A 26,265-nucleotide genomic window follows, 5' to 3' on the forward strand; every position below is an offset into this window, starting at 1 on the left:
TCTGCATAAATGTGCACTGCGGGGTACAGAATACACACGCAAATTGTGTGTTTGGTAGTGTGTACACTCACACAGTACACACACGCAGATTTACACAAACGGTAGTCACACACAGTACACACACAGTACACACATTACCGAGTGTCTGGAAGTGCACACACACAGACATTACACACGCATGGTACACACACACAGATTGCACACACACACACTGCAGTGTAGAGTATCTAGGTGGTTAACACACACACAGCGAATGAGAAGTTGGCACAGGATATTCACAGACACATTATTACATCGTTGTGTATTTGTCGTGGGTGTGCATCCACAGTACACACACAGTACAACCGCAGTGTACACACAGAACACCCACAGTGTACACACAGTACACAGTGTATACACACAGAACACCCACAGTGTACACACAGTACACACAGTGTATACACACAGAACACCCACAGTGTACACACAGTACACACACAGTACAACCGCAGTGTACACACAGAACCCCCACAGTACACCTACAGTACACACACAGTGTACACACACAGTGTACACACACAGTGTACACAGTGTACACACACAGTACACCCACAGTGTACACACACAGTACACCCACAGTGTACACACACAGTACACACAGTGTACACACACAGTACACACAGTGTAAACACAGTACAACCGCAGTATCCGCACAGTTTACACACAGTACAGCCAGTGTACACACAGTATACCCAGAGTACAGCAACAGTGCACACAGTGTACACACAGTACACCCAGTGTACACACAGAACACCCACAGTGTACACACACAGTACACCCACAGTACACAGTGTACACACACAGTACACCCACAGTACACACAGTTTACACACACAGTACACTCACAGTGTACACACAGTACACCCCCACAGTACACACACAGTACACACAGTGTACACACAGTGCACACACAGTACAACCATAGTGTACACACATTGTACACACAGTACACCCGCCGTGTACACACAGTACACACAGTGTACACACACAGTACAACCAGAGTACACACACAGTACGCCCACAGTGTACACCCACAGTGTACACACACAGTGTACACCCACAGTGTACACACAGTGTACACACAGTACACCCACAGTACAACCGCAGTGTACACACAGTACACCCCCACAGTACACACACAGTACACACCTTGTACACAGTACACCCACACAGTACACACACAGTGTACACACAGTACACCCAGTGTACACACACAGTGTACACCCACAGTGTACAACCACAGTGTACACACACCGTACACCCCCACAGTACACACAGTACAACCATAGTGTACACAGTACACACACAGTATACACACAGTACAACTACAGTGTACACCCACAGTGTACACACACAGTACACACATTGTACAACCACAGTGTACACACACCGTACACCCCCACAGTACACACAGTACACCCATAGTGTACACACACAGTACACCCATAGTGTACACACACAGTACACCCATAGTGTACACACAGTACACACAGTGTACCCACACAGTACACACACAGTGTACACACACAGTACACACACACACAGTACACCCACAGTGTACACACAGTACACCCCCACAGTACACACAGTACACCCATAGTGTACACACACAGTACACACTGTGTGCACAGCAACACAGTACAACACCGTTGGTGTCTGGGCAGTGCTAACAGTGGCTCAGCATCACCCCCCCCCCTCCACTTCTCATCAGAGTCACCACGGGGCAGCGTCAGGCCACGTAGTCCGTGCCCACGGGATGTAGAGTAGTCGGGGTGGGGGGGGAAGCCGCGTCGGGAGTAGACGAAGGAGGAGGAGGAGAAGAAGAAGGAACAACGAGAAGAAGAAGCAGCAGCAGAGAGGTTAATTAAAGAGACGACGAGACGCAGGAAGGAGGCGCCATGCGTGGCCCCTGGGCCGAGAGCTTCAGCCTGTGGCTCGGCTCCACCGGGGAGCGTCTCGCCGCCGACGCGGGGCGCCTCCTCGGGACTCACGGAGCCCGCCTCCCGTGGCTGGGCCTGGGGCTCGCGGCGGTGGCGGCGTTCGTCATCTTCTCGGTCGTTCTCTGCCGCCGAGGTCAGCGAGGGGGAGGCCGTCAGAGGGGCCTCGCCGCCGCCAGGAAAGGCGGCCCCGTTCCCGCAGAGCGGACAGGCGAGGACGGGGATGAGGCGCGGCCTGGTGGCGGGGCCCCGCGGTCTCCGCAAGACGAGGCGAGTGTAAGGAAGAGGAAGGAGCGAGCTGCAGTCAAGGCGAGTGGATTACATTATATTTGTGTGTGTGTGCGCGTGTGATTTTGTGTGTTAACGTATAATTAGCAGTAGCAGCTATGAGCCGTGGGTCGGCCAACTCCACTGTTGGATGAAGGCCCTCCACACCACGCCGTCGCCATCTCTCGCATTGTCGCGCGTGTAACCTGGCCACGATCTCATTCCATCGCTCCATCTCCTCGGTTTTTCACGTTCCTCCTTCTCCTCCTTCACCACCACCACCTCCCTCCATCGTGCGCGTTAACCTCCCTGAGCTGCCCCTTGACCAGCGGCCATCAACCGTCGGCCCATCCAGACACGACGTTGTCCTCCTGCCCAAGCCCACTTTGATTAACAATTTTTTGAACATCGCCTCTTAGGCTGCTTATCTAACTACTATAATCTACGTGCCCCCCCCCCCCAGCCTTCCAATGTAATGCCCAAAGCACGTTGTAGTTTACGTTTCAGGTATCGCACGCGGAGAAGCCTGGGCGATGAGATTCGCTCTTAATGCGAATGTGCCAAGATGCATTTGTTAACCAGGATCGTCATGATTTGCCAAAGGTGTGGTTTTGGGAGGCCTTCAATCCAGCAGTGGATTGACCATTTGCTGCTGCTGCCGATGATGATGATGTTGGTGTTGGTATTGTAAAGGTATTGGCACTGCACTGTGACCCAACGTTGACAGTGTTGAGTTTGCGGCCCCCCTGTGTTTAAGGGCTTTTCGGTGTGCCACGTTGTCGGTACAACGGAGCGCCGTGCGTGATTTCGTTTCGTTATTTTGTGGCGTTTGGCAGTGGGTGCACACAACGCGCAAGGAACGAGTCGCTGAACAAACTCGTGAACAACACCGCCACCACCTTAAAATAATACATATAATCGGTGACGTTTCGGGCAATTGCCCTTCTTAAGAGCACAAATAGGGACGAGAGAAAGTTTAATGAGGGTTAAATACTACATTTTTACACCATGGGGGCCTGGTGTTAATGGAAAAAAACATGTTTTTCTTATAACCAAATTGTTTTTTATAGGAATATACATGGTTACCTAATAGTAGCTGTTGAATACCAGACAAACCCCCTCAATGTGGGTTGTTAGACAAATTATTCGCTTTATTCATCGTTATCATCACTGTTTTTTTTTGTGTCATGTACAGTCTGGTACGATCGTCTTAAGTGGCCTCATCATTCGTGCAAACTTCAACACACCCAATTAAGTAATTGTCACTCGCCACAAAATTATCTCAATAATTACTGTATTCGTATTTACATCGTTTTGATCCCATTATATCGTCGTACGGTAATCGTTATACAACATAACTGGTGCCATGAACCATCATTATTTTCATTCTCGTCATTATTATCACCACCGTCAGTCGTCTTCCTAAATGTAATTGGTATCTTCATTAAATGAATCAACATCATTCGTGTCATCATCAATCAGCGTGGTGAAGTATGCTCAAAATAACCGCCGTGACTCACGTGGCGTGCGTATGCCACATCAAGCGGCGAATTGACACGTGTACAACATCGTACAGAAATGGTGCCATCGTCCCAAACTCTACCCTATCTCATCATCGTCGTTTCCCACAATAGGATCTGTCAGAATGAGTGCAATATCACGATTGGGTGTAAACGCTTGCTACGTTAAAGCCAACCAACTGGATGTTGTGTGGGGCACATTTGTCCATGAAACAGGAACCTAGAAGGAACGTGGAAGTCTTGTCGTGTAGATGCGTACCGACGATGAACACATTTGGCTACGCGATTGTCACTTAACCGGAACGAGAAATGTCCACGGTTTCCAACATTAAATATTTTCTAATCATCGACCTATCCGATTACTGTATAGTGCAGTCCTGGTGCTGGGTGATTTTGATAATCGATCTCGGAAGCAAAGCAGGTTTTAGCCCGGATGATGGGTTACAACCATTCACAAACATATTGCCCAGAGGCCTGCGGGTCTGTGTGATGGGCTGTAGTGGGCAGTGCAGCAACATTCAATTGTCCTGTACTTGTATGCTGCCACGTTTGTTGTAATACCTTCAATTTGCCAAGCTGCACCCTCTACCTGCGTCGTGAATTACAGTAACAAAAAAACTTCCATCACCCGAAGAGTATGGGGAGGACCTCATCTAGCAGTGAATCGACACCAGGGCCGTGCACGTACACTGAAGTTGGAAAATGCCACGTTTTGACAGCAGCGTGCTCTGTGGTGTTCACATTAACAAGACTGCTCCACTTTTTTTGTTTGTTAAAGCGGATACGACCAGTGTATTCAACGAGCGATGAGAACACGGTGACCCCGTTCAATTGAATGGGACACGTGTGCACATTTGTCCAAGCTTGGGTCTTGGCATGATCCAACGGTGTTCCGTCTTGAATAGGGCATGTTTGTACATAGTCCAGGCATGCTCATTCTGTGATACAGTACTGTATTTGCATTTCCGTGCGGGAATTCTTGTGGCTTTTAACGGTGTTAAGCATTTATTGTGCCGAGTACACCTGGTGTAGAATTACATGGCCGACTCATTCGGCATGGCGTGCTCATTGCATCCACGTGCATTTACACAACATCGCATGTACTTTGGTTAGAAATTTGCTTTGGCTGATTGTGATTGGCCAACGTGCCACCATATGCAGTTTTGTGTTCGAATTCTTTAGTTAAAGTCTGGTCGATGAGATAACGCCAACTTTGAGGAATTGACAGCAGAGTTCGTTTCCTTGACCTGTGGTCGTTAACAAAAAAGGAATGGTTGAACTGGTTGTGCTATTTATACAGCAGTAGGGTTCATATACTGTACAGGAAGTTGGGCATAAAAATATGTTTGAAGATGTCATGGCTGTCGTGTCATGTATAAGGGCCGTGTCACGGACTAAGTAGTCAACCTACTAAAATTATTTGTGAATGTAGCAGTGTTTTAATTCGTATCTTGGCAAATTTGGCAAATCAAGGTTGCTTTTATCATCATCTTCATGTGTCTTTCCTGACCTTTCTATGTGTAATGTCATAATTGTTCACATTGTATTTGAACCTGACATGTAAAATTGCAAATTCAAAATATCTTCGTGGGTTGCTACGATCTTATTTTTTGTGTGTCACAAATGTTGTTATTATCACCGAGGAGCCCTTGATGGATGCTTATATGGAAGCAGTCGAAATATTAAGCACATTCTGACACGGACAGCAGATATGAAATTGCGTGGTTTATTTGATATCGCATTTGAGCACATGTGAAATGGTTGTTTTAGTCCCCTCACGTGGCAACCACAGCATGAGTGCAACACCACTTCCCACTATTTCTTCTGCCTTCTCGTCCTACATACATTGCATCCTCGCCAGACAGAGTAACACAGAGGAAAGGTCACTTATGCTGTCCGCATTCATTGCAACATAACTACAAATAACTTTCAACAATGGTTTACCAATTAAGCCAACCCAGATTTATCCCTACGTTTTGGCGCAATTTACAGATGCATTGGCTTGTCGCCCGTGCGCATGTATGAGATGGAGACAACTGGTGTGACCGCTCCTAACGAGGACAGATTTTAATTAGGCGTGCGTGTGTAGCAGGTGACAAAGCAGCAGGTTAATGGGAAGGCGATGACTTCCCAGTCTGAAAGAGAAGCTGTGGAAAAGAGACGATCATCCCCAGTCTCCGCTGTCAGGAGCCCCGCCTCTCCGTCGCAACTCGAGAAAACGGGAGAGAAGGTAATCCTTTTTTTTCGTCTCCAAAGGACCCATTTGTAACCTGGAGCAATGCCTCGACTGTCCAAGAGATGCATAATACATGACAATGTAACCAAGCTTATTGAGCAACACATTGTGATCACTAAAAGGCAGTGTTCTTGAATTTAGTCATTACACTTTAAATCAATAAATATAATGGAAAATGTACGTGTCCTTGAGGCCTGTTATGTTCTGAAATTTAACACAGTGAACATCTGCACTTAATACAATGGCGTTCTAACAGAGCGGTTTACGGTTCATTGTTAAAAACTAACTTGTTTGTTAGCTCTGTTCATAACAAAAGTTTAAAAAGTACTGCACACTAAGAGTCATGTCAGTGATAAGGTCATGTATTAGAAATTAGAGTGCATTAACACAGTTCAGAAACAAAAGTTTCCAATTTATTTTCTACGGTAAGTCGGGCCTGTAAAATAAAACGTTTTAACGTCTGTGTTCTTATCAAAGATATGCAGACTCATTGCGGTAACCTTGGCTGGGTTTGCATTTGCATTGGTATTGTTGGTTTTTAATGTGGCAGTTATGCCTCGTAGCCGACCTTGACCAGCATACCAATGTCTGAATTTTTTCTCGTTTTTTTATTATATCCTGGCACAGACTAAGAAGGCAAAGAAAAAGTCAAAAGCAGAACAGAAGCATTCGTCCGACTTGCAAGACGATGAACCAAGTGAGGGTATGATTCAGTGATGGAATTGTCTGGTGCCTATTATTTCAATTAGCTATTGTTCACTGATTGAAAATTAATTTCCCGTTTTTCCATTTTAGTTAACCACAGCTGGGTAATTTACATTCAAACTTTTTGTGGAATTGTTCTTATTTAGGAATATATCAGGAAACACGTGGGTGTAACATTTCTGCTTTTTTTACTGTTGAGCACGAGTTTTAAAATCTGTTAACTGTGAAAGCTGTTATCTGTCATGTTTTTTTTAAGCTGTTTATGGCATCCTTTGCATGAAATAAAAAAAATTATTTAAGAAGCACAGTGCATGCTGGACAGCATATGGTACATGTGGAACAGCAAACAATACCACTCGAAACACATTGAAAGAGTCACATGGCACAACTACGATAACGTATGCAGTAGTTTGAGTATATCACGGTTCTGGAAAACCATTGCCGCTGCTGTAATGTGTTTGTGTTGTTGCTCTCGAGACCCGGGAGATCGATGTTCGATCGCCGCGTTAGTAGCTTGCGTCCTGCTTTCTCTCTTAACAGAGTGGCCCGTGTGAAGGCTGCCGTCTTCCACTCCTAACTGCCATAATAAGCAACGTTTATGAAAACGTTCACTAAACATTCCTTGTCGATACCTTGCAGGCAACTGGGAGACGAAAGTGAGCGTGCGTGAAAAGCGGCAGCAGAAAAAGGAGAAGCGAGGAAAGGAGCAGCCGGGTCAGCTCACCCCACCCGTGCTCCCGTCGACTTCTGCCGCCAGTATTCCCGATGGGCTTGCAAAGCCTGCTGCAGCCGTGCAGCGAAGCCGCCCATACAACTCTGCAGGTATCCGAGCCGAGGGATGCGAACTTACTGGTGCTCCCGAACACTAAATAAAATGTCTGACGCACCTTGTGTATTTGTCCTTGGCTTTGTTTAAATTTGACACTGGTTGGTGTGCTTTCTTATGCCATAACTCGGTGGGCATGGGCAAGACATGTCACTAGCTGATGGTCAAGAATAATGATGGAGTGACAGTGCAAGGAGATGGAGCGATAAAATTAACTCTTGTGCTAGATGGTTTATTACATCAGGATCATGAGATATGGTGGCTTGCGAAGGCCTTAATTCAGGATTGGATTACCAGTGGTTGATGATAATACTGAAAACCTTAGCTCATTGGTGGGTAGCGTATGGTGGAAGGGTTGGATAAGGCTTACAACATAATATCACGTGGCCAGCAGCCACATGGGCCACATGAATCACTCTCACTACCTTCCGCTCTTCTCTTAAAATTATCTATTGCCCACCCTTCCTTGTTTTTCTCCCCACTCATACTAACGCCTTCCCTGTCTCCAACTCCCCATGGTCACCCATCATCAATCCACTCATCTCATTTCCAACTTTGTTTATTCCATGCATCGTCACCACCGCCTCATTTTACATGTCCCTTCCACTCGTCACGTTTCAGCTCGCCAAACATCTCGTACCATAGTTGACTGTACAGCGCCTTGGTTAAGGCACTATATAAATGTGTGTGTATGTATGATGAAGCCTACCCATTTGAATTGGCCTACAGACATTAATTATTGGTCACTTGGAGTGATTGAAATGACTGAAGTGCATGTTTATATGTGACTCGCCAAAGGTATTTCAAAATATTTGGCCTTCAGGCTAGATACGATTTTTAAGTTGTGTTTGCTTAAAGTCAAGCACTGTAAAATATAGCTGCATTTGCCTCTGTGTCAATAAACAGCAGTAGGATCAATTTGCAGTGGCCTTGTTGTGAAAATGCCGGCCTGTTTAGCACAAATGAAAATGAGACTGCTGAAGATAACACTGCGCATTTCATTCTACTCTTGTGCATTTCGTGTATATTTATTAAGAGTGCTCGTATTTTGTTACTTGTTTGTAGCAGACCACGCCCATCGCCGGGAAGGAAGCCCAAATCCAAAGCCTTCTCTCGTCGCCATAAATGGTATTACTGACTCTCATTATTCTTGGGATAAAGTTTTTTTATGAGCTTGTTTTTTTTAATACACCAATATCTCGTTTTAGTTTAATTTGTAAGGGATTGTAACGGCAGTTTTTAAAGAAAAAATTTCATAGACTGTGATATTTCATGGTGTTTAATGTGGGGAACATAGATTATTTATTTTCAGAGTAATTGTAACCCAATACAATATTGTAAAGCACACAATATATGTGTATTACCTTAATGAAGACAATAATTATAATACACTGTACATTATAATGCACTCTCTGCATACAGCACTTGATGTTGCCACTAATTTAGAATTTACACCTTTACACAACGCATGCAAAACCAATTCTGACACTTTCGTACGCTGTACATTGCAATTCTACTCTACGATGCTTCTCCGTAGGTGGTGGCGGCGGCAGCAGCACCCTGGGTTGGGTGCCAACTCAAGCCGGAAGGGTTCCCACTGCTTCTGCTTGGGCAGAACCAGGATGGGCGTCGGGCAGCGGCACCGGCAGTGGCTTGGTTGCCCCCAGCGGAACGCCGTGTGTGGATGCTGAGAGCACCACCACCACCACCACCGCCACTGCCCGGGCCGCTCTGAATGCTTGTGTGCCGGGCTGGGCTGTGGGGAGCGGCGTAGACGGTGGCCCCGCGCTGATTTCCGTTCCTGCCGCCGCCGCCGCCGCCGCCACGGCCGTCACCGCCGTCACCGCCTCCACCACCGCCGCCGTCGTCACTGCCGTTCCTCCCGGGGGAGCCGTGGAAAAGGGCAGCGGGGTCAACGGCACGGCCGATGCCTCGGTGTGGGGCCCCACGCCGGCCGAGGCTAGCGGGGTCCATCGCGAGTGGGCTGGGCCGGGCCCTGTGCCTCCGCCCGCCAGGGTGTGCGGCGAAGACGACGTTTTTGCCAACATGGGTGAGTGGCAAAGTGCATGGTTTTATTTGTGTCTTTACAATGAGAGCATCGCATATCCGGCCATAAAAAAATATGCCCGCACCCAGTGTGGTGTTTGTGCTTGGTGTAACTGTACATGTTCACATATCTCACCTTTTCACACGCAGCAGTGTGTTCATATTCTCATGTACATTTGCTTACTTCCAAAGCAGCTAAGCCTTTCCCATGTTGAAAGCAGTTTGCGTTTTATTCATGTGGTTGTAAGCGTAATTTTTTTACAGATGTGCACATATGCATCCTTTTTACATATCCACCGATACCTCAGTTCCCAATGGGTTGGATATTCGACATTATACTGCATTTGCTAAATCACAAGGATTTACACGTTTAACCATTGTATACATTAGTCTTAGATCTTTAGAATGTAAACTGTCTTTGGTACCACCCTCGGTGCCATGTTGTCAATGTGGCCGTCTGCATAGGAAAGAATCAGAATCATTTACACTGGAGGAATCCGATGAGCTATTAAGCTCATTTTCACAGATGTCCAGTTGGGTGCCATGTAAACAGGGGCTCATTCTTGAACCATTTTTATTTCTCAAAAAAACACAACTTAAAAGTAGAACGGATGCAGAAATATTTGAAAGTCCATCAATATCGGAATGATAATGATGTTTAAAATAGACCTTGTTTCAGTAAATCAGTTGTGGTTCGATTATTTTCAAATATATCATAATTCTTCCATCCATTAATCGGTGTCTAGAAAGTAATCACAACAAACCAATTTAATGTTTTTTTCACCCTCTAGATGAATTCATGCATTTAGAAAGTTTACCAAAAAAAATTGTTTTGGTTTATTGCTCATGCTTTTCCTGGTTTTGGTTCTCAAATTTTAAGCAAAATGACATGGTATTCAATAAATCAATGGTAATGTTTTTGTACATATTGTGTGCACATTATGAGCGCCCTTTGCCATTGAAATTGCAATTGAATACACTCATTGCTACTTGGCAGGCACGTGGAATAATGCTGAGCTTGTAGCTGCCCCAAAGCCTCCGCACCTGAGCTTCAGCGTCATGCCAGCCCAGCTGATCAAAGCGACCAAGCCAGGTAGCAGCACCATTATTTTACTCTTATGTTGTGCACATGACATTCGTCAAATATTGGGAACCTTATTCAGAACAAAGTAAATCTGCAGGTCACGTATGATGGGATAAAGTGTGCATTCTCCCACCTCTTCACAAACATTTGGTCAGCATGGAAGAGTAGGCCAAAAATCTGCTAGAGGGGCTCTCTTAAGCTCACTCTTATGGATGCCCTTCTACCAGCAGTGGTATTAGCAAATCTAATTGCAGGGCTGCACCTTTACCTTTTCCAAACAAAGAAAGTCATAAGTATCGGAAAGATTTTGAGATTTATTTGAGAAAAACAATGTGTTCATAATTTTTGACATTTCTTGAAATTGAGTTTTCGAGCAGGACATGATGCGTGCCTTTTAATTCTAGATTGAAAATTAAGTTATTTTGTAACTGCTTTTTGTGTTAAGTTTGTTGTCCTTCCCCCGCACCTCTGTTTTTAGCACGGTTGGCTATGTACGGTGCAAAAGAAGTTCAACATCCTTACATACATACATACATACGTTACCGTGCTTGCGCGTCACGAGATGCCTGCGCATGTTTGTGGACGCACAGAGCTGAATTTAAATCAAATGGACGTGTGCCCACCGCGCGCAGGAGTCTCAGACAAGGCAGCGGCAGCACAGGTGTCTGTTCCAGCTGCCGCCCCCCTGGCTCCTCCCCCAGGCTGGGCCCCTGGAGCCGGTGGGGCCACCACCGCCGTCCCACCCCTTGTTGATGACGCCTGGAGCGTGGAAGGTGGGGGCGGGGTTTAAATCCGTGGTGAAAATATATATTCATGTGCCAGTATCGAAACGATGCAACAACATAATTAGAGGTTTTCGCCCTTTCTGGCAATACAACGGGAGTTGTATTAAAATGTTCAAACACCAAATAGACACCTTTTTGCTAGGCGTCAAGGCTGCATTAACCACACATACTTGTGGCAACACATGCAAACAAAGCGATAATATACGCATTGTTTGCTGGTTTAGGCCAATTTAGTTTCAAAGCAATGTATATATTATCATGCTTTGCCACAAGTATGTGTGGTCAACGCAGATTTGATGCCTTGCAAAAGGTATCCGGTGTTTGAAGATCTTTACACCTGTTTTATTGCCATATACTGGCAAAAAGGTCCCAAAGAAAATATATTCATAAAAAAGTGTTTTTCTTATTTTTAGTCAATGATGACTACAGGTGGACGAAAATGATCGAGCGTGTGATAATAGCTATGACTAACCAACAAAGACTGAAGTTAACAAGTCTAAATGAAGATGCAGACTAAGATAAGTTATTAAAGTCTTATTATAGAGAGCAGAGGGGAGGCTACTTGCCCAAAAATTATAATTAAAGGTGACATTCTGAGCTGCTGTATGAGCACGGTGTTTGGAAACATCTGTAAAGGGTGCTTTTGTGTCAAAAGTATGACACTGTAATCTCAAATAATAAACAAATTGCCACTTGTCCAATGAAATGTATGCACAAATTATAGTTATTTTTTTCGAGTGCATTAGCGCTTCACAATCGGTAGTTGGCCAAAGTTGATTCAGAATTGCTCGCCTGCATGTGCCATGGCAATTGCTGTCTGTGTTTTAAACAAGCACATCAGATAAAAGGCACAGGATTGAGGCAAATAGCATTTATATACACATTTATACATTTTATATCTTACGGTATAAGAGACGGAAAGACGGACGGATGGCTGAGAGGATGTATGCAGGTTAAAGACGTAACTTTCACTGTTAAGAAAAGTAAGTGGGCTTGGGCAGGATGTGGCTGATGGTCGACGCTGACAACAGAGTAGCAGATAATATTTTAGCGCTTTAAGTTGTGTTGGTTCATTTTATAGATACAGTTAGAGAAAAAAGTATTTGATCCCCTGCTGATTTTGTACGTTTTCCCACTAACAAAGAAATGATCAGTCTACAATTTTAATGGTAGGTTTATTTGAACAGTGAGAGACAGAATAACAACAAAAAAATCCAGAAAAACGCATGTCAAAAATTTTATAAATTGATTTTCATTTTAATGAGGGAAATAAGTATTTGACCCCTCTGCAAAACATGACTTAGTACTTGGTGGCAAAATCCTTGTTGGCAATCACAGAGGTCAGACGTTTCTTGTAGTTGGCCACCAGGTTTGCGCACATCTCAGGGGGGATTTTGTCCCACTCCTCTTTGCAGATCTTCTCCAAGTCATTAAGGTTTCGAGGCTGACGTTTGGTAACTCGAACCTTCAGCTCCCTCCACAGATTTTCTATGGGATTAAGGTCTGGAGACTGGCTAGGCCACTCCAGGACCTTAATGTGCTTCTTCTTAAGCCACTCCTTTGTTGCCTTGGTCGTGTGTTTTGGGTCATTGTCATGCTGGAAAACCCATCCACGACCCATTTTCAATGCCCTGGCTGAGGAAAGGCAGTTCTCACCCAAGATTTGACGGTACATGGCCCCGTCCATCGTCCCTTTGATGCGGTGAAGTTGTCCTGTCCCTTTAGCAGAAAAACACCCCCAAAGCATAATGTTTCCATGTTTGACGGTGGGGATGGTGTTTTTAGGGTCATAGGCAGCATTCCTACTCCTCCAAACACGGCGATTTGAGTTGATGCCAAAGAGCTCCATTTTGGTCTCATCTGACTACAACACTTTTACCCAGTTGTCCTCTGAATCATTCAGATGTTCATTGGCAAACTTCAGACGGGCATGTATATGTGCTTTCTTGAGCAGGGGGACCTTGCGGGCGCTGCAGGATTTCAGTCCTTCACGGCGTAGTGTGTTACCAATTGTTTTCTAGGTGACTATGGTCCCAGCTGCCTTTAGATCATTGACAAGATCCTCCTGTGTAGTTCTGGGCTGATTCCTCGCCGTTCTCATGATCATTGCAACTCCACGAGGTGAGATCTTGCATGGAGCCCCAGGCCGAGGGAGATTGACAGTTCTTTTGTGTTTCTTCCATTTGCGAATAATCGCACCAACTGTTGTCACCTTCTCGCCAAACTGCTTGGCAATGGTCTTGTAGCCCATTCCAGCCTCGTGTAGGTCTACAATCTTGTCCCTGACATCCTTGGAGAGCTCTTTGGTCTTGGCCATAGTGGAGAGTTTGGATTCATATTAATTGATTGCTTCTGTGGACATGTGTCTTTTATACAGGTAACAAGCTGAGATTAGGAGCACTCCCTTAAAGAGTGTGCTCCTAATCTCAGTTCGTTACCTGTATAAAAGACACCTGGGAGCCAGAAATCTTTCTGATTGAGAGGAGGTCAAATACTTATTTCCCTCATTAAAATGCAAATCAATTTATAACATTTTTGACATGCGTTTTCTGGATTTTTGTTGTTATTCTGTCTCTCACTGTTCAAATAAACCTACCATTAAAATTATAGACTGATCATTTCTTTGTCAGTGGGCAAACGTACAAAATCAGCAGGGGATCAAATACTTTTTTCCCTCACTGTACTCAAGACAATATAACAACATAGCCATTATCATCTAGGTTTACTATAATTTTGCGGGGAGTTTAAACAGATTATTGAATGTTATCGCAGGTGCCGATGAGTGTTGCATGGGAGCAAAGCAATATGGTCGTGGAGATGGAGATGACATCAGCTGGTTTGCAGGTGCTTTGGTGGATTGGTACCTGGTAGCATTGTTTAGATGGATGCAACAGTCGATTGCTCATGGATAATGATAATGATGATCGTGCCATGCATTAACTGGGGTGGGGACATTCTTTTGTTCAAATGTGATTTTTCAAACAGGTGACTTTAAATCGTCCGTCCAAAATCCGGACTGGAGTTTCCCAGAAGAGGAGTGGGCTGCCTCAAACCCGGTGGAGCCTCCGCTTCAAGTGGCCCCAGAGACGGAGGCGATGGAGGGAGAGAATGGAAAGGTAAGCCCTTGCGCACGAGAACACGGGGTCACCCCGGGGAGCGGTCACAAACATCTGTTGAGCAGTGCCTATAATGTGTGCACATATTCTTGGTTCTTTCGGTAAAGTCACGTAGAAGGGAAACAATAAAATAATAAAAATATAAAACAATAAAATTCTCACGACGTTTCGACTGCAACACAAGCAATCATCATCAAGTGTGTTTATATTTTTATTATTTTATTGTTTCCCTTCTACGTGACTTTACCGAAAGAACCAAGAATATGAATCCCTGCATTCACGAAAGCTTTAAAGCAAAATGTGTGCACAGTTATGCATGTTGACTATTTAGCCGAGCACACGTGCAGAGTGATGATTATGATATTGCATTTTCTTTTGTTCCATCCAGCGACTAGCACACAGCGATGTGAACCCAGTGAGCTGAGTACAAGGCACAGCCAATGCTAACATCAGTTTCAAATGATGTCTGAACCAGCCATGATGCCCCCCCCCCTCCGCTTTACCAACTCGCACTGACCAGGTGGTGGAGTATGGTCAGACAACCTCCATTATTGACACAGCATGGGGAAGCCTTCATCCAATAGTGGACTGACAAAGGGCTGTACATTTACCGACATTGGCATATTTACCTTTCAGCCAATGCGTACTTGCTTTTGTTAATGACTAAATGTTGTGAACATTTAGTCATTGCAATAGTTGATTTTTGACAGCATGGATCTGAAGGTTCTTTTGACACTAAACGACATTCAAAGCATCCCTCTGTGCCCCTTATTATTACCTGCGTTTGAGTGTTATTTTTTACGAGTGATATGCAGTGAGTTCCACGAATGCCAGTCATTGTTTTTTTTTTTGCATCTTGAGGCTTCTCCGGATGACGAGGAGAAGTCGGAGGCAACGCAGCAAACCACGGGAGCGAAACCCAAAAAGAAGAACAAGAAAAAGAAGAAGAAAAACAAAACCTCCGATGAGGCCACAGGCGCAGAGGAGGTAAGGAGAGACGCACTCGGGCGTTAAAGGCTGCTGAGCTGGTGAATTCAATTCGGGCTCGTCTTTGCGCGTTGCTGTACACTCAACGCGTGCTTGCTTTGTTGTACCCGCTGGCCTCTTGATGCTAGGCAGCAGCAAACAGTGGAGTAAAAATATGGTTCTGGAGAAAAACGAAAGTGTACTGCTAGAGAGTGGTCACAAAGTTAGGCCGTACACCATAATAGAGAGACAGAAACGAAAGTGTTTTGGACACAGGGCTAGGTGTGATGGCGAATGCCCACAGAAACTATCGATGTTTCGAAAAGTGGAAGGGAAAAGGAACAGAGGAAGCCAAGACTCATAATGGACAAATATTATTGTACATTTAACTGGGAGAACAAATATACCGATATTATAGTAAAGAGCAAATTCACAGAGAGTGTAGTAGTTTCGTCATCGACATTAAAAATATTCGGTATTGACTGGAGAGGAAGCCTCTTATACATGTAAACTGTGTACTCGGATGCCCTTATGACGCTCACTGGAGATGTATGTATGTTGCACTTTTGCACCGTACGTAGCCAACTGTGCTATTCAGGTGTGCGGGAGAAGGATAGCAAGTTAAGCACAAAAGCAGTTCTAAAGAAATTCGTTTTCAATCTAGATGATTTAAAAGTACATAGCCCCAGTGGCTTCCTAATATCAGAAGGAAGAGCGTTCCAGACGGCCGCAGAAGTGCATCTTAAAGAGCACGCGATGCAGTGACCGTCTTCGTTCGATGGCTAAAGACGGTTGCCGCATCGCGCCCTCTCAGATGCGCTTCCGCGGCCAGGATGCGTAACCGACGGGGTTGTGTGGACTGTGCCTGTGTAGGGAGTGGGTGATGTTGATGGCGTTGAGGCAGTCGAGGCTGCTGGGCCGCCGGAAGCGGAGGAGGCTGTGAACCGCAGCGAGGCGCTCGTCACGGAGGCCGTACCTCTGCCCCCCGTCGCGGCTGCCACGCCGTCCCCGCCGCTGCCCCCCATCAGCGTGGTGCAAAAGGTGGGTCCGCAAAGAGCGATCATTTCCAGATGATGTGAACGCTTTTAAAGTGAAAGCGGTGTTTTGGAATCCGTGCTGTCTAGTTATTCTGTGGATGTCCGGTTTATATGGCACCGCGGTGGCCAGATGTTAACTCCCTCGCCTGGTTCGATCCCAACCCTGACGCCTGAATATTTGGAGTTTGCATGTTCTCCCCCTGGTCGCTTGGATTTTTTGTCCGGGTCCTCCGGTTTTTCCGCCTCACATTTAGAAACGTGCTTTTAGAGTATTTGGCTGCTATAAATTTCCACGTGATAAGCCGCTTCGTTGAGCTATCATTCGTGGCCAAGTCGCTTCTGAAAAAGAGCTACATAGCTCAGTGGACCCATTATCTGGTAAAATAATATTAAAAAAACATTTAGTTTAAGTAGTTTTTAATATAATAATTGTAATCGTAAATCGCAGCCCTTTTCTTTATCCACTGCTGGATGAAGGCCTCCCCCATACCATGTCGGTCATTGGGTATTTTTTATTTCACCGAACATGACCTTGTTGGTGAGTGCAAGTTGGTGAAAGGAGGCGGGACGTAGAGTGGGCAGTGCCAAGTTAAAATATCTGGTCCAGCCATGCTTACCTTTGGAAGAGACACGTCGAATAATAGTTTACATGTTGATGCTTACTTAAATGTTCACAGACTGCGCTGGCGGTGGAGACTGAAGTTGCTTCTGAAGAGCCACCCAGACCCTCCGAGTCTGTGGCTTCTGTCTTTTTGGAACCCGAATCACTCCTGCCGAGCAGGGGGGAGAGTGGATCACTGGGTACTGAGGGTGAGTGGATTATAGTTTAGCTGCAGTCCCTGCACTGTATTCCCACTATGTCTACAATCATGTTAAATGTGAGCAGACATTTAAAATAAAGAACTGTGTGGGCGTCATTGATTCAACAGGACAAATGCCAAACTCGGGTTGTCGCACAGTCTGATAATTATCAAACAATTTGAACAAGCCGAGAGCAAGCTCTTATATATTGCACTTGCAGCAGTCTTCAGTGGTTTTTTCAGAACTGCAAATTACAATTTGCCTGCTGGCCTAATGCTAGCTGCTCTTGCACAAATTGGCTATGTCTGACGAAGCAATGCCCCCATAACTTGTGGTGCAATTAAAACACAGATTGCTTGCCTCATGTGATAAGTGCTCTTAATGGTTAATAGAATAAACATGAACAGCTAATCCACTCGGTGATTTTAATCGGAATAAAATGTCATTGAGGACAAGGTTTAATGCCATTCTCAAGTAACTCATTGTGATGCATGACGCAACTGTTAAATATAAGGATGTCGCAAACTGTCAGTGGCATGTTGTTCGTTCAACTGAATCATTATTTTAATGGAATAATTATAATTTCCTTTTGCATTTTTTTTACTCCATTAATCGCGGGCTTGAATAAGTGAGTTTGAACAAAGCGTCATTGCTGAACCTTGGGTCATTTTAACAGCAGAACAGTGAAGAAATAAAGAACTGATCAAACGATTTTCACCTTCATCGCACATTTTACAGGCACAGGTTAAATATGAAAAGTTCAAAATACAAAACTGTGGATGAAACTTGAGTGACTTGTAACAACAGTCGCCTTTTACTTGTGTGCTACGGTTTAGGGTTTGAAAAATAAGAATAGGTTTTTACCCTTTCAGGCAAAACAGGTGTGTAGATGTTCAAGCACCAAATATATACCTTTTTTTAAAGGAAAGGTATAGCTGCTCAACTCGCGCTATAATGCGGAGATACCTGCATTGTCTTTGTACTCTTCAGCTTTTGGCGTTGTCTGGTGTGACACTGGTGAGACTGGGCCATTAAGAAGGCTGTCTCTGGTATCGGTCAATCAGTTTCAAAGACAATGCATGTGTTACCAGAGAATATTTTATTTGCATATTCACCAAAAGTACATGCGATTAATATCTATTTGTTGCTTGAACATCTTAACACCTTATTCTTTGGGTCTTTCGGTAAAGCCATGTAGATAGAATAAATGATAAAATTAATAATATCACGACGTTTCGATCGCAACAGAATATATTCTTAGCAGCTCTCCCGCTATATTTTTCACCTGATGACGATTGCTTGTGTTGCGATCACAACTTCGTGATATTGTTATTATTTGTATTATTTGTTATATCTACGTGGCTTTACCGAAAGACCCAAAGAATATGAATTACTGCAGTCACGAAAGCTTTAAGTCAAGATCTTAACACAACTGTTTTATTGCCAAAAAGGGTAAAACCCTATTCTTATTTTTCATACCTTGATACTGGCAAAAACGGTCCCATGACGTTTAGGGTTTGTGTTGCTCTTCGCTTTGCATTGTGGTTTTGGTTACAGCCCAGAGCGAGAGGGTAAGTTGTTGATTTGTGGAAATGATGGGGGTTTTTTTGTTGTAAATTACAGTTATCAAACACATAGGTCTACAGAGTTCTAAAATGCCAAATGGCCAGCAACAAACAGCACCATTAATGTTGCAATGGATGAGAGTTAATGTTTCCTGTATCCAGCAAGGTGATTAGAACTTGGTCAAAAAATTACAATGGAAAGGAATTTTAAAGTTGACCAACGTGGTGGAAAAAAAGCAGAAAAGGGAAGTGATTTTTGTACTGCAGTGTAGTGGCCGAACACAGTATGGTAGACCGAGTCCTCAACACGGGTGGAAGAATCAATGGGGTGAAGTTTACGGGACTGGTAACCATGGTGGTAGCGATAGAGGAGCGATAAGGAGAGGTGACTGACCACCAGATGAACAAGTGACTGCATTTGAATCAGACTGTTAAAATTTACCTTGAACTGGTGCATTGTGCTGAATGTCCCTTCTCATGCATTCCAATTGCCCTGCCGGCTGCTGCTTCGATTTCTGCAGTGGAAAAGACGGGGTTGGGACCCGTTCGCTTGTCGCTTGAAGGGCTTCAGTCGGGAGCAGCATTGCTGATGAACTGTGGCAATTCACTTGCACCACTTGTTAAAAAAAGTTCATAAAAATCTCTGTGGTGGAAAAGTATATACTTTTTTCGTTCATAGTTTCATGGCTGAATGGTCTAAATTGTGAATGGGCTTTAAAATGAATGGTTAATTATGCTGTGAAAATCATGCATAGAATTTCGAATTAAGCATTTGTAATTAGATCTGTGCTAGCGATGACCAAATCACCCCTAATATTACCGATCCTGTCGGATATCGGAAGCCAAAGAAGCGTTGGGTCTGGGTGCCCACCGTGCTCAAACAGGTTGTCATAGGGCTGCTGGGTGACATGGTGGGCAGCAGAGGGCAATACAACAAGCAAACGAATTGCAGGCATTGGTAACAAAAATAACAAGTGGAGACTTTTTTTTTTAATTCGGTAGCCGCCAGTGCATGTAAATAACCTGACGAAATCAGTCCTTAAAGAGCGGCATGCGGCTCTGGAGGCACAGGTTGCTGAGCCCTGCTCTGTACGATCAGGTCTCTGCTGCTCCTCACCTTCACGCTGGTCAGTACGGATAGAAGGTGGAGAGCACAACACCTTCACCAACTTGTACTGAGTAGCACCATGAATTATGGTAAAAATAACTCCCAACAATTAGTAGTATTTTTTTTATTTAAAGCTTTCGTGACTGCATGGATTAATATTCTTGGTTCTTTCGGTAAAGTCACGTAGAAGGGAAACAATAAAATAATAAAAAATATAAAACAATTAAATTCTCACGACGTTTCGACTGCAACACAAGCAATCATCATCAGGTGTGAAAACTACAGCAAGAAAATTTGTGAAAACCACAGCAAGAAAATGTTATTGCTGTGGTTTTCACACCTGATGATGATTGCTTGTGTTGCAGTCGAAACGTCGTGAGAATTTTATTGTTTTATATTTTTATTATTTTATTATTTCCCTTCTACGTGAATTTACTGAAAGAACCAAGAATATAATTAGTATGTTCAAATTGACCCCCCACACACAACCTGCGTGTTGAGGCGCTCATCCAGCAGTGGATGGACAAAGGGCTATACTTGAATAATTTGACTTGAGCTTTTTTTGACTTTACCAACATGAACATTAAATGTATTAAAATATTTCGAACATTTTTGTTCTAGGTAAAAACAGGCGTGGGAATGTCATGATGGTAATAGTGTATTTTCTTCCCCCTTGCATGTTGATGTTTTTCCACTGGCTGAACTGTTGTCTTTAAGTGTATAACAGCTATAAACTGGAGAGTTCTTAAACCGCCAGTGCCTTCTTGCTCCATTGCAGGTCAAGCTGAAGAAAACTGGGAGGGTGTCAAGCAAGCTAAGAAGGCAGGAAAGAAAAAAGCTCGGAGAGAGATCTGATTACAAAAGGGCTATTTTCTTATACGCAAGGTTTTGATAACAGTGTTAAAACCTCCTGGGTTCACTGTGAGTGAAAGCCTTGTGATGGAAACGAAATGAGGGCCATGGCAACTGGCTTTTTGGAACTTGCAATCTAAAGGGCTCACAGTGAATGGCGGATTATAATGACCGGCCCGTGATCTGCAAGTTTAAAGGGGGCCACTATCAATAACCATTAGCAAATGTGGGGCATTGTGCTTTTACACAAGCGAGGTGGATGCAACAGCCGACAGTGGCTTAAACGTGCAAGGTGCTTGCTTCATATTTACAGTTCCTTCCCTTGTTATTGACGATCATGCAAATAAAAAAGAAATATGCCCGAGGTTTTCTCGTAAGGACATGGCACAAGTAATAAGGCTCTTACTTACTTGACCCCAGGTGGTTTATGTAATGTATCTGCACCCTACCCTTGTATGATATGTGCAGTTTTATACCGACAAACCAAATGCCTTTCCTTCTTCGTTTGATCTTTATTGCTGGATGCATTGTACCATTCTATTGGCTTCTTTCCACTGAGAAAATCCTTGAGGCTTCATCGTCATTGGTGTTGGTTTCCATGACGAAGAGGTATTGATGGAATACCTATTTGAGGGTGACACTTTTTGAAGATATATGCTGCAGAAAATCTTTTTTTTATATTATGCCATAAATAGCTTGTAATGAATTGAACTGAAATTTCTATGTCCATCATATGAGGACTACTCGTTCCACGAATTGCACCATTTGTTGTCACAAGTTCTGAACAAGCTAAGGATATTCTCCAAATCTTAGATCCTCGGTTGTCTGGTTTTCTTTGTTCAAGCTGGCTGGTGTAATGCCTTAAGTATCCCACTATTCACCCCTATGTTTTAGTATCATTTGAAATGTTCCATTTTACTCTATTTCCCTTTGCCAAATATCTGTTAACAGATAAGCTCATAAATTCATATTGTCAAGTCTGTCAATTTAAAGTAGATATCAGTGGTTTTTCATACCATTAACACATCTGGGGAAATGCACTTAGATTGCATAGACTATGCTTGACCTATAATTTCTGTTTCAAATAATTTCTTGTGTTTTTTTTTGGAATTGCAGTAGTACGTTACGTAATACTTTGACACGTTAGATTTGGTTCGTTAATTTTCTCGTAGTTTGATTTTTTTTTTAATTTCTATTGCAATAAAGTTTGTGATAACTTTTAAAGTATGTTTTGGTTATGAAATATATAGATGACATGTTTGCGGCCACTTGTTTTCCAGCTTAGTATTAGGCGTTTAACATTAAAGATGCCGTGTGAGAGGGCTGTGTGGTTGTATTGTACATTCGGATGTATACAACGAAGTAATGGCAATTGAAATACCACGTGTATTAGAGGTCATTTCAGAGGCTTGCCCGAGTGCCATGTGGGTACAGAGCTTTGCTGGGGAGCAACACAGTCGTGTTTATTTGGAACACATTCACCACGCTCGTTTGCTGATTCACCTTTATGTAGTGCAGTTGGAGAGAAAAAAAAACATGCTTATCTGTAACAAGAGGCTCTTATTAGCCCATTTGGCTATGGGTGATGTTGGAATCTTTCATTCTATGTAGTGGATCATGTTTCTTGGGTCAGATGAGTCTTGAACCCCACCCCACATGAAATTACATGTTTGTCTTGATGCAAAAAAACAAACAAATAAAAACTCATGATTTTAAGTGCAACAAAGGAAATGTGGTTCGTAATGTCTCGCACACACATAGAACTTCATAAACGGGTTGCTGAAATGTGGATATATAATGGTAGGAGATGTAATAGTTGGATTTCGTATGATTAGCCAAGTGTAATGTTTTTGACCATTCAGTCTATTATGTGTATGTAGTTTAGTATTGTCGCCTGGAATTTAGGGGGGAGGTTGAAACGTGCAAGTTTAAAGCCCTTATTTACTGCCCTTACCCGCCTTAAAGACTGGTAATTAATAATTGGTTTCTTCAAGCCATTGTCTTTTTTTTTGCTAATTTTGTGATAACTTGAAACTTATTAGAATAAACTTTTTTCGTGTTCACTTACATTTTACGGCTCTGAACTTGTCTGTATTTCAATTTTGGCTACCTTCAATTGCATTGGCGTGTGAGGCAGCGTCATCACGTGGTTTGCACGGAGCGTTAGATCCCTTTTGCAGGGTGGAAATATGTCAAACCATCCATAGCCAAAGTTAATACAATTATAACCCTGCCAATGGACATTGAACATGCAAAAAGGAAAAATAAAACGACAATAGAATTGGATTCTTTAATTTAACAGATTTCAATAATCGCAAGGAAACATCACACTTTTTAACTTCTGAAAAAATGCGCAAGCCTCCTTATGAGAGACAGGATTACGTTGTGACGACAACCTGTATTAGAGTGTGATGCAACGGCGGGATGTGGAAAACTCACCCGGAATGCACCCTGTGTCGTCAGTTCTCGGTAGCTGTGCAGAGTTTTGAGTCCGTCTGACGAGCGCTTTGGTGAGTCACCAGCGTGCATAAACACTGTAGGCTCGTGACCTCTGGCTACGTTTGTCAGCAGAGGGCGGTTGCGGCAATATCCCCTTCGACGCTTTAACATGTGCTGTGCTCTTATACTGCATCCTCCCAACACTTCGATCCGCCAGCGGTGGGAATACGACGCCGGAACGGCGCGGTGGGAGTACATTTTAACTCGACCACGCTCCGAAAGGATTCACAATCCGAATACTGTACCTACTTATCCTGGAGGAATTTGATAGGGTATTCACTTCTGTTACCAGGCAAGGTCCACTGAGCTATATATATATATTTTCAGAAGCGACCTGGCCACAAATGAAAGCTCAACGAATTGGCTCGTGTGGACATTTATAGCCGCCAAATAAATACTCTACAGCGCATGTTTGTTGTTAAATGTGGTGGGAAGAACCGGAGGAGGCGGAGAAAAATCCACGATACTACGGGGAGAACATGCCATGTCCAAATGGACATGCGTCAGGGTCTGGATCAAACCCAATATCTCTTGCATACCAGGCGAGGTAGTTAACATCTCGCCACCGCGAATATAATATGCAAGTGTCCGTCCGCCACGCTCTGGATCTCCAAAATGCGCATACAACTGTATAAGGTCTGAGAATACTTTTTTTATGATAACGAACGTCGTGCAAAGGGTGAAACGTGAATTTGGTCGTCAATTCTGCCATCCGCCACCACTCCCTTGCACCTCCCGTTCAATTCGTACATCGCGAAGACAGTTGCAACCGAACGTGACTCATTGCGGCAGCATTCGCATCAACTGCTCCCTCTTGCTGCCATACACCGGCGTCTCGAGCGATTTGTTTCATCCATGAATCACGGGGGTGGCGCCACTCCTTTGAGGGTCGCAGTCCTCACTCCGAACGTCGACCGCCAGCCGGGGTGAAGCGCGATTTGCTGCTGGAGTTTTGCGCGTCGAGACGTGGGCCACGCGCCCACAAAGTGGCACCCCGTGGCCGTCTCACCCTCGAACTCGGCTCTCGGTCGCGGGGACACCGGTCGAAGATGCAATGACGGTGATATTTACGACAAAGTCGAAGCATCGGATGCCAAGAAAGCGCCTTTGGCATCGCATGTCGAAGGACTGCAGTCGATTTGTGTCCCATTGTCTCTCAGTCCAAGCCCCGCCGTTCTCTGTCTATTTGAGGCCTCGACACTGAGATGCTGCCTCACTGTGTGCGTGTCTCTCCTCATGTGTCTCTGTGCTAACTCGTTCTGCTTGGATGTCTTCTATATATGTGTATGCGGTCTGTATTCTATCACTCTCTTAAAATTCACACAACTTGCAATTTAACAATCTTTTAAATAGCGTAATCAGCCAGACCATGCGTTAATTGTGTTTTGACCTACCGTCTGTGTTGCTTTATATGGTTTCCAAATTTTGCTAAACCCTGTTTGATTTAGTGTGCTCCTCCGTCTATATATCTACGGCTATGTGTTTCCTCTCTCTCTCTTAAATTTAGCTCTTCTGTACCTGATGATGATTGCTTGTGTTGCAATCGAAACGTCGTACGCTATTATGTAATTTCTTATTTCTACGTGACTTTACCGGAAAAAAACAGAGTAATTCCTGCAGTCACGAAAGAGTCAAATCAAGTTTGACTGCAGTCGAGTTGGAACGATCCAGCGCTAACTGGGTGGATTTAGTTCCAGATCTTGCAGAGGATGGTGTCTGTCCTTAGCGAGCGTGGTGGTGGTGGGGGGGGGTGAGCATTTATGAGCCCACTGAGTAATTTCTTCTCATTTCCAGCACCAACCAATACTGACCAGCGAGGTGAGGTATGGTCAATACGACCATACGTCACCTGATCCAGCAGTGTACAGGGTGGTCCAGATGTCTTGTGAACCGTAATTCATTAATTGACTACTAACTATTTGTTTCCTTTGTATGTTCTGTTCTGTTTTAAATAAATCTAGATATATATAAAAGGGAAATTTGTGAATGTGTCTGTTCGAAATGTTTAGCATACTTCCCGACATGCAACAAACTTTAAATTTGGCGTATGGGTAGCTTCCAGACTGTACCCAATGCAAAAAGTAGAAAAATAGACTTTTGTGTTTTGGCGGGATATATTTTGCACGGCAAGTGAGCGGTGACGTCACATCTGTGATGTCACCCGCATGCGGCAACGTCACGCAGTGTGCCTGCTGACGTCACGAATCCAAGTCCCGGGGGAAGCCGGGTAGTAAAGCTAGTCTGATATAAAATATATACGGTCTTCTTTGGTTCTTTCGGTAAAGTCACGTAGAATGAGAATAAAATAATAAATTGATAAAATAAAATAATACAATAATATTCTCACGACGTTTCGGCCACAACACAAGCGGCCTTCATCAGGTGAAGGGAGCGAGACTGTCTGGTAGGACAGCGCTGGAGTGAGAGAGCCACGTTCAGATCACGGCTTTTAAGCTGTGTGAGAGGAACAAAGAGCCTTAGAGTCGCGGCATCTCTTCAGAAAGGTGAGAGACTCGATTAGTTGAGCCTTCTTATCCCGAAGTCTGTTGAATGATCTTAAGGATGTGTGGAATCCCTCCCCGTAGAGGCGGTTAAATTTCGATTTAAAGCTTTCGTGACTGCAATGATTCATCTTCTTTGGTTCTTTCGGTAAAGTCACGTAGAATGAGAATAAAATAATAAATTGATAAAATAAAATAACACAATAATATTCTCACGACGTTTCGGCCACAACACAAGCGGCCTTCATCAGGTGAAGGGAGCGAGACTGTCTGGTAGGACAGCGCTGGAGTGAGAGAGCCACGTTCAGATCACGGCTTTTAAGCTGTGTGAGAGGAACAAAGAGCCTTAGAGTCGCGGCATCTCTTCAGAAAGGT

At 44.1% G+C, this 26,265-nt stretch overlaps 1 protein-coding gene across 6 annotated transcripts; it reads left to right on the forward strand.

The window, feature by feature from the left end:
• The first annotated feature begins 1,761 nt into the window (after window positions 1-1,761).
• On the forward strand, window positions 1,762-22,959 carry MTDH (metadherin). Of its 6 annotated transcripts, none has more exons than XM_032952945.2 (13): window positions 1,762-2,285; window positions 5,853-5,993; window positions 6,627-6,702; window positions 7,344-7,526; window positions 8,596-8,658; window positions 9,068-9,580; window positions 10,574-10,669; window positions 11,293-11,433; window positions 14,431-14,561; window positions 15,423-15,548; window positions 16,401-16,568; window positions 17,242-17,374; window positions 20,817-22,959. In XM_032952945.2, exons 1-13 carry the CDS (start codon window positions 1,938-1,940, stop codon window positions 20,891-20,893), a joined length of 2,196 nt encoding a protein of 731 aa, XP_032808836.2. In that variant the 5' UTR covers window positions 1,762-1,937; the 3' UTR covers window positions 20,894-22,959. The 6 variants fall into 6 exon arrangements, with proteins under 6 accessions (XP_032808836.2, XP_032808839.2, XP_032808840.2 ...); XM_032952948.2 differs by having other exon boundaries at window positions 8,599-8,658; XM_032952949.2 differs by having other exon boundaries at window positions 6,627-6,696.
• Window positions 22,960-26,265: the final 3,306 nt, after the last annotated feature.

Source organism: Petromyzon marinus, chromosome 12 (assembly GCF_048934315.1).
Source record: "Petromyzon marinus isolate PM22_M1 ecotype Great Lakes invasive population chromosome 12, UKy_Petmar_22M1.pri1.0, whole genome shotgun sequence".
NCBI classification, from domain to species: Eukaryota; Metazoa; Chordata; class Hyperoartia; order Petromyzontiformes; family Petromyzontidae; genus Petromyzon; species Petromyzon marinus.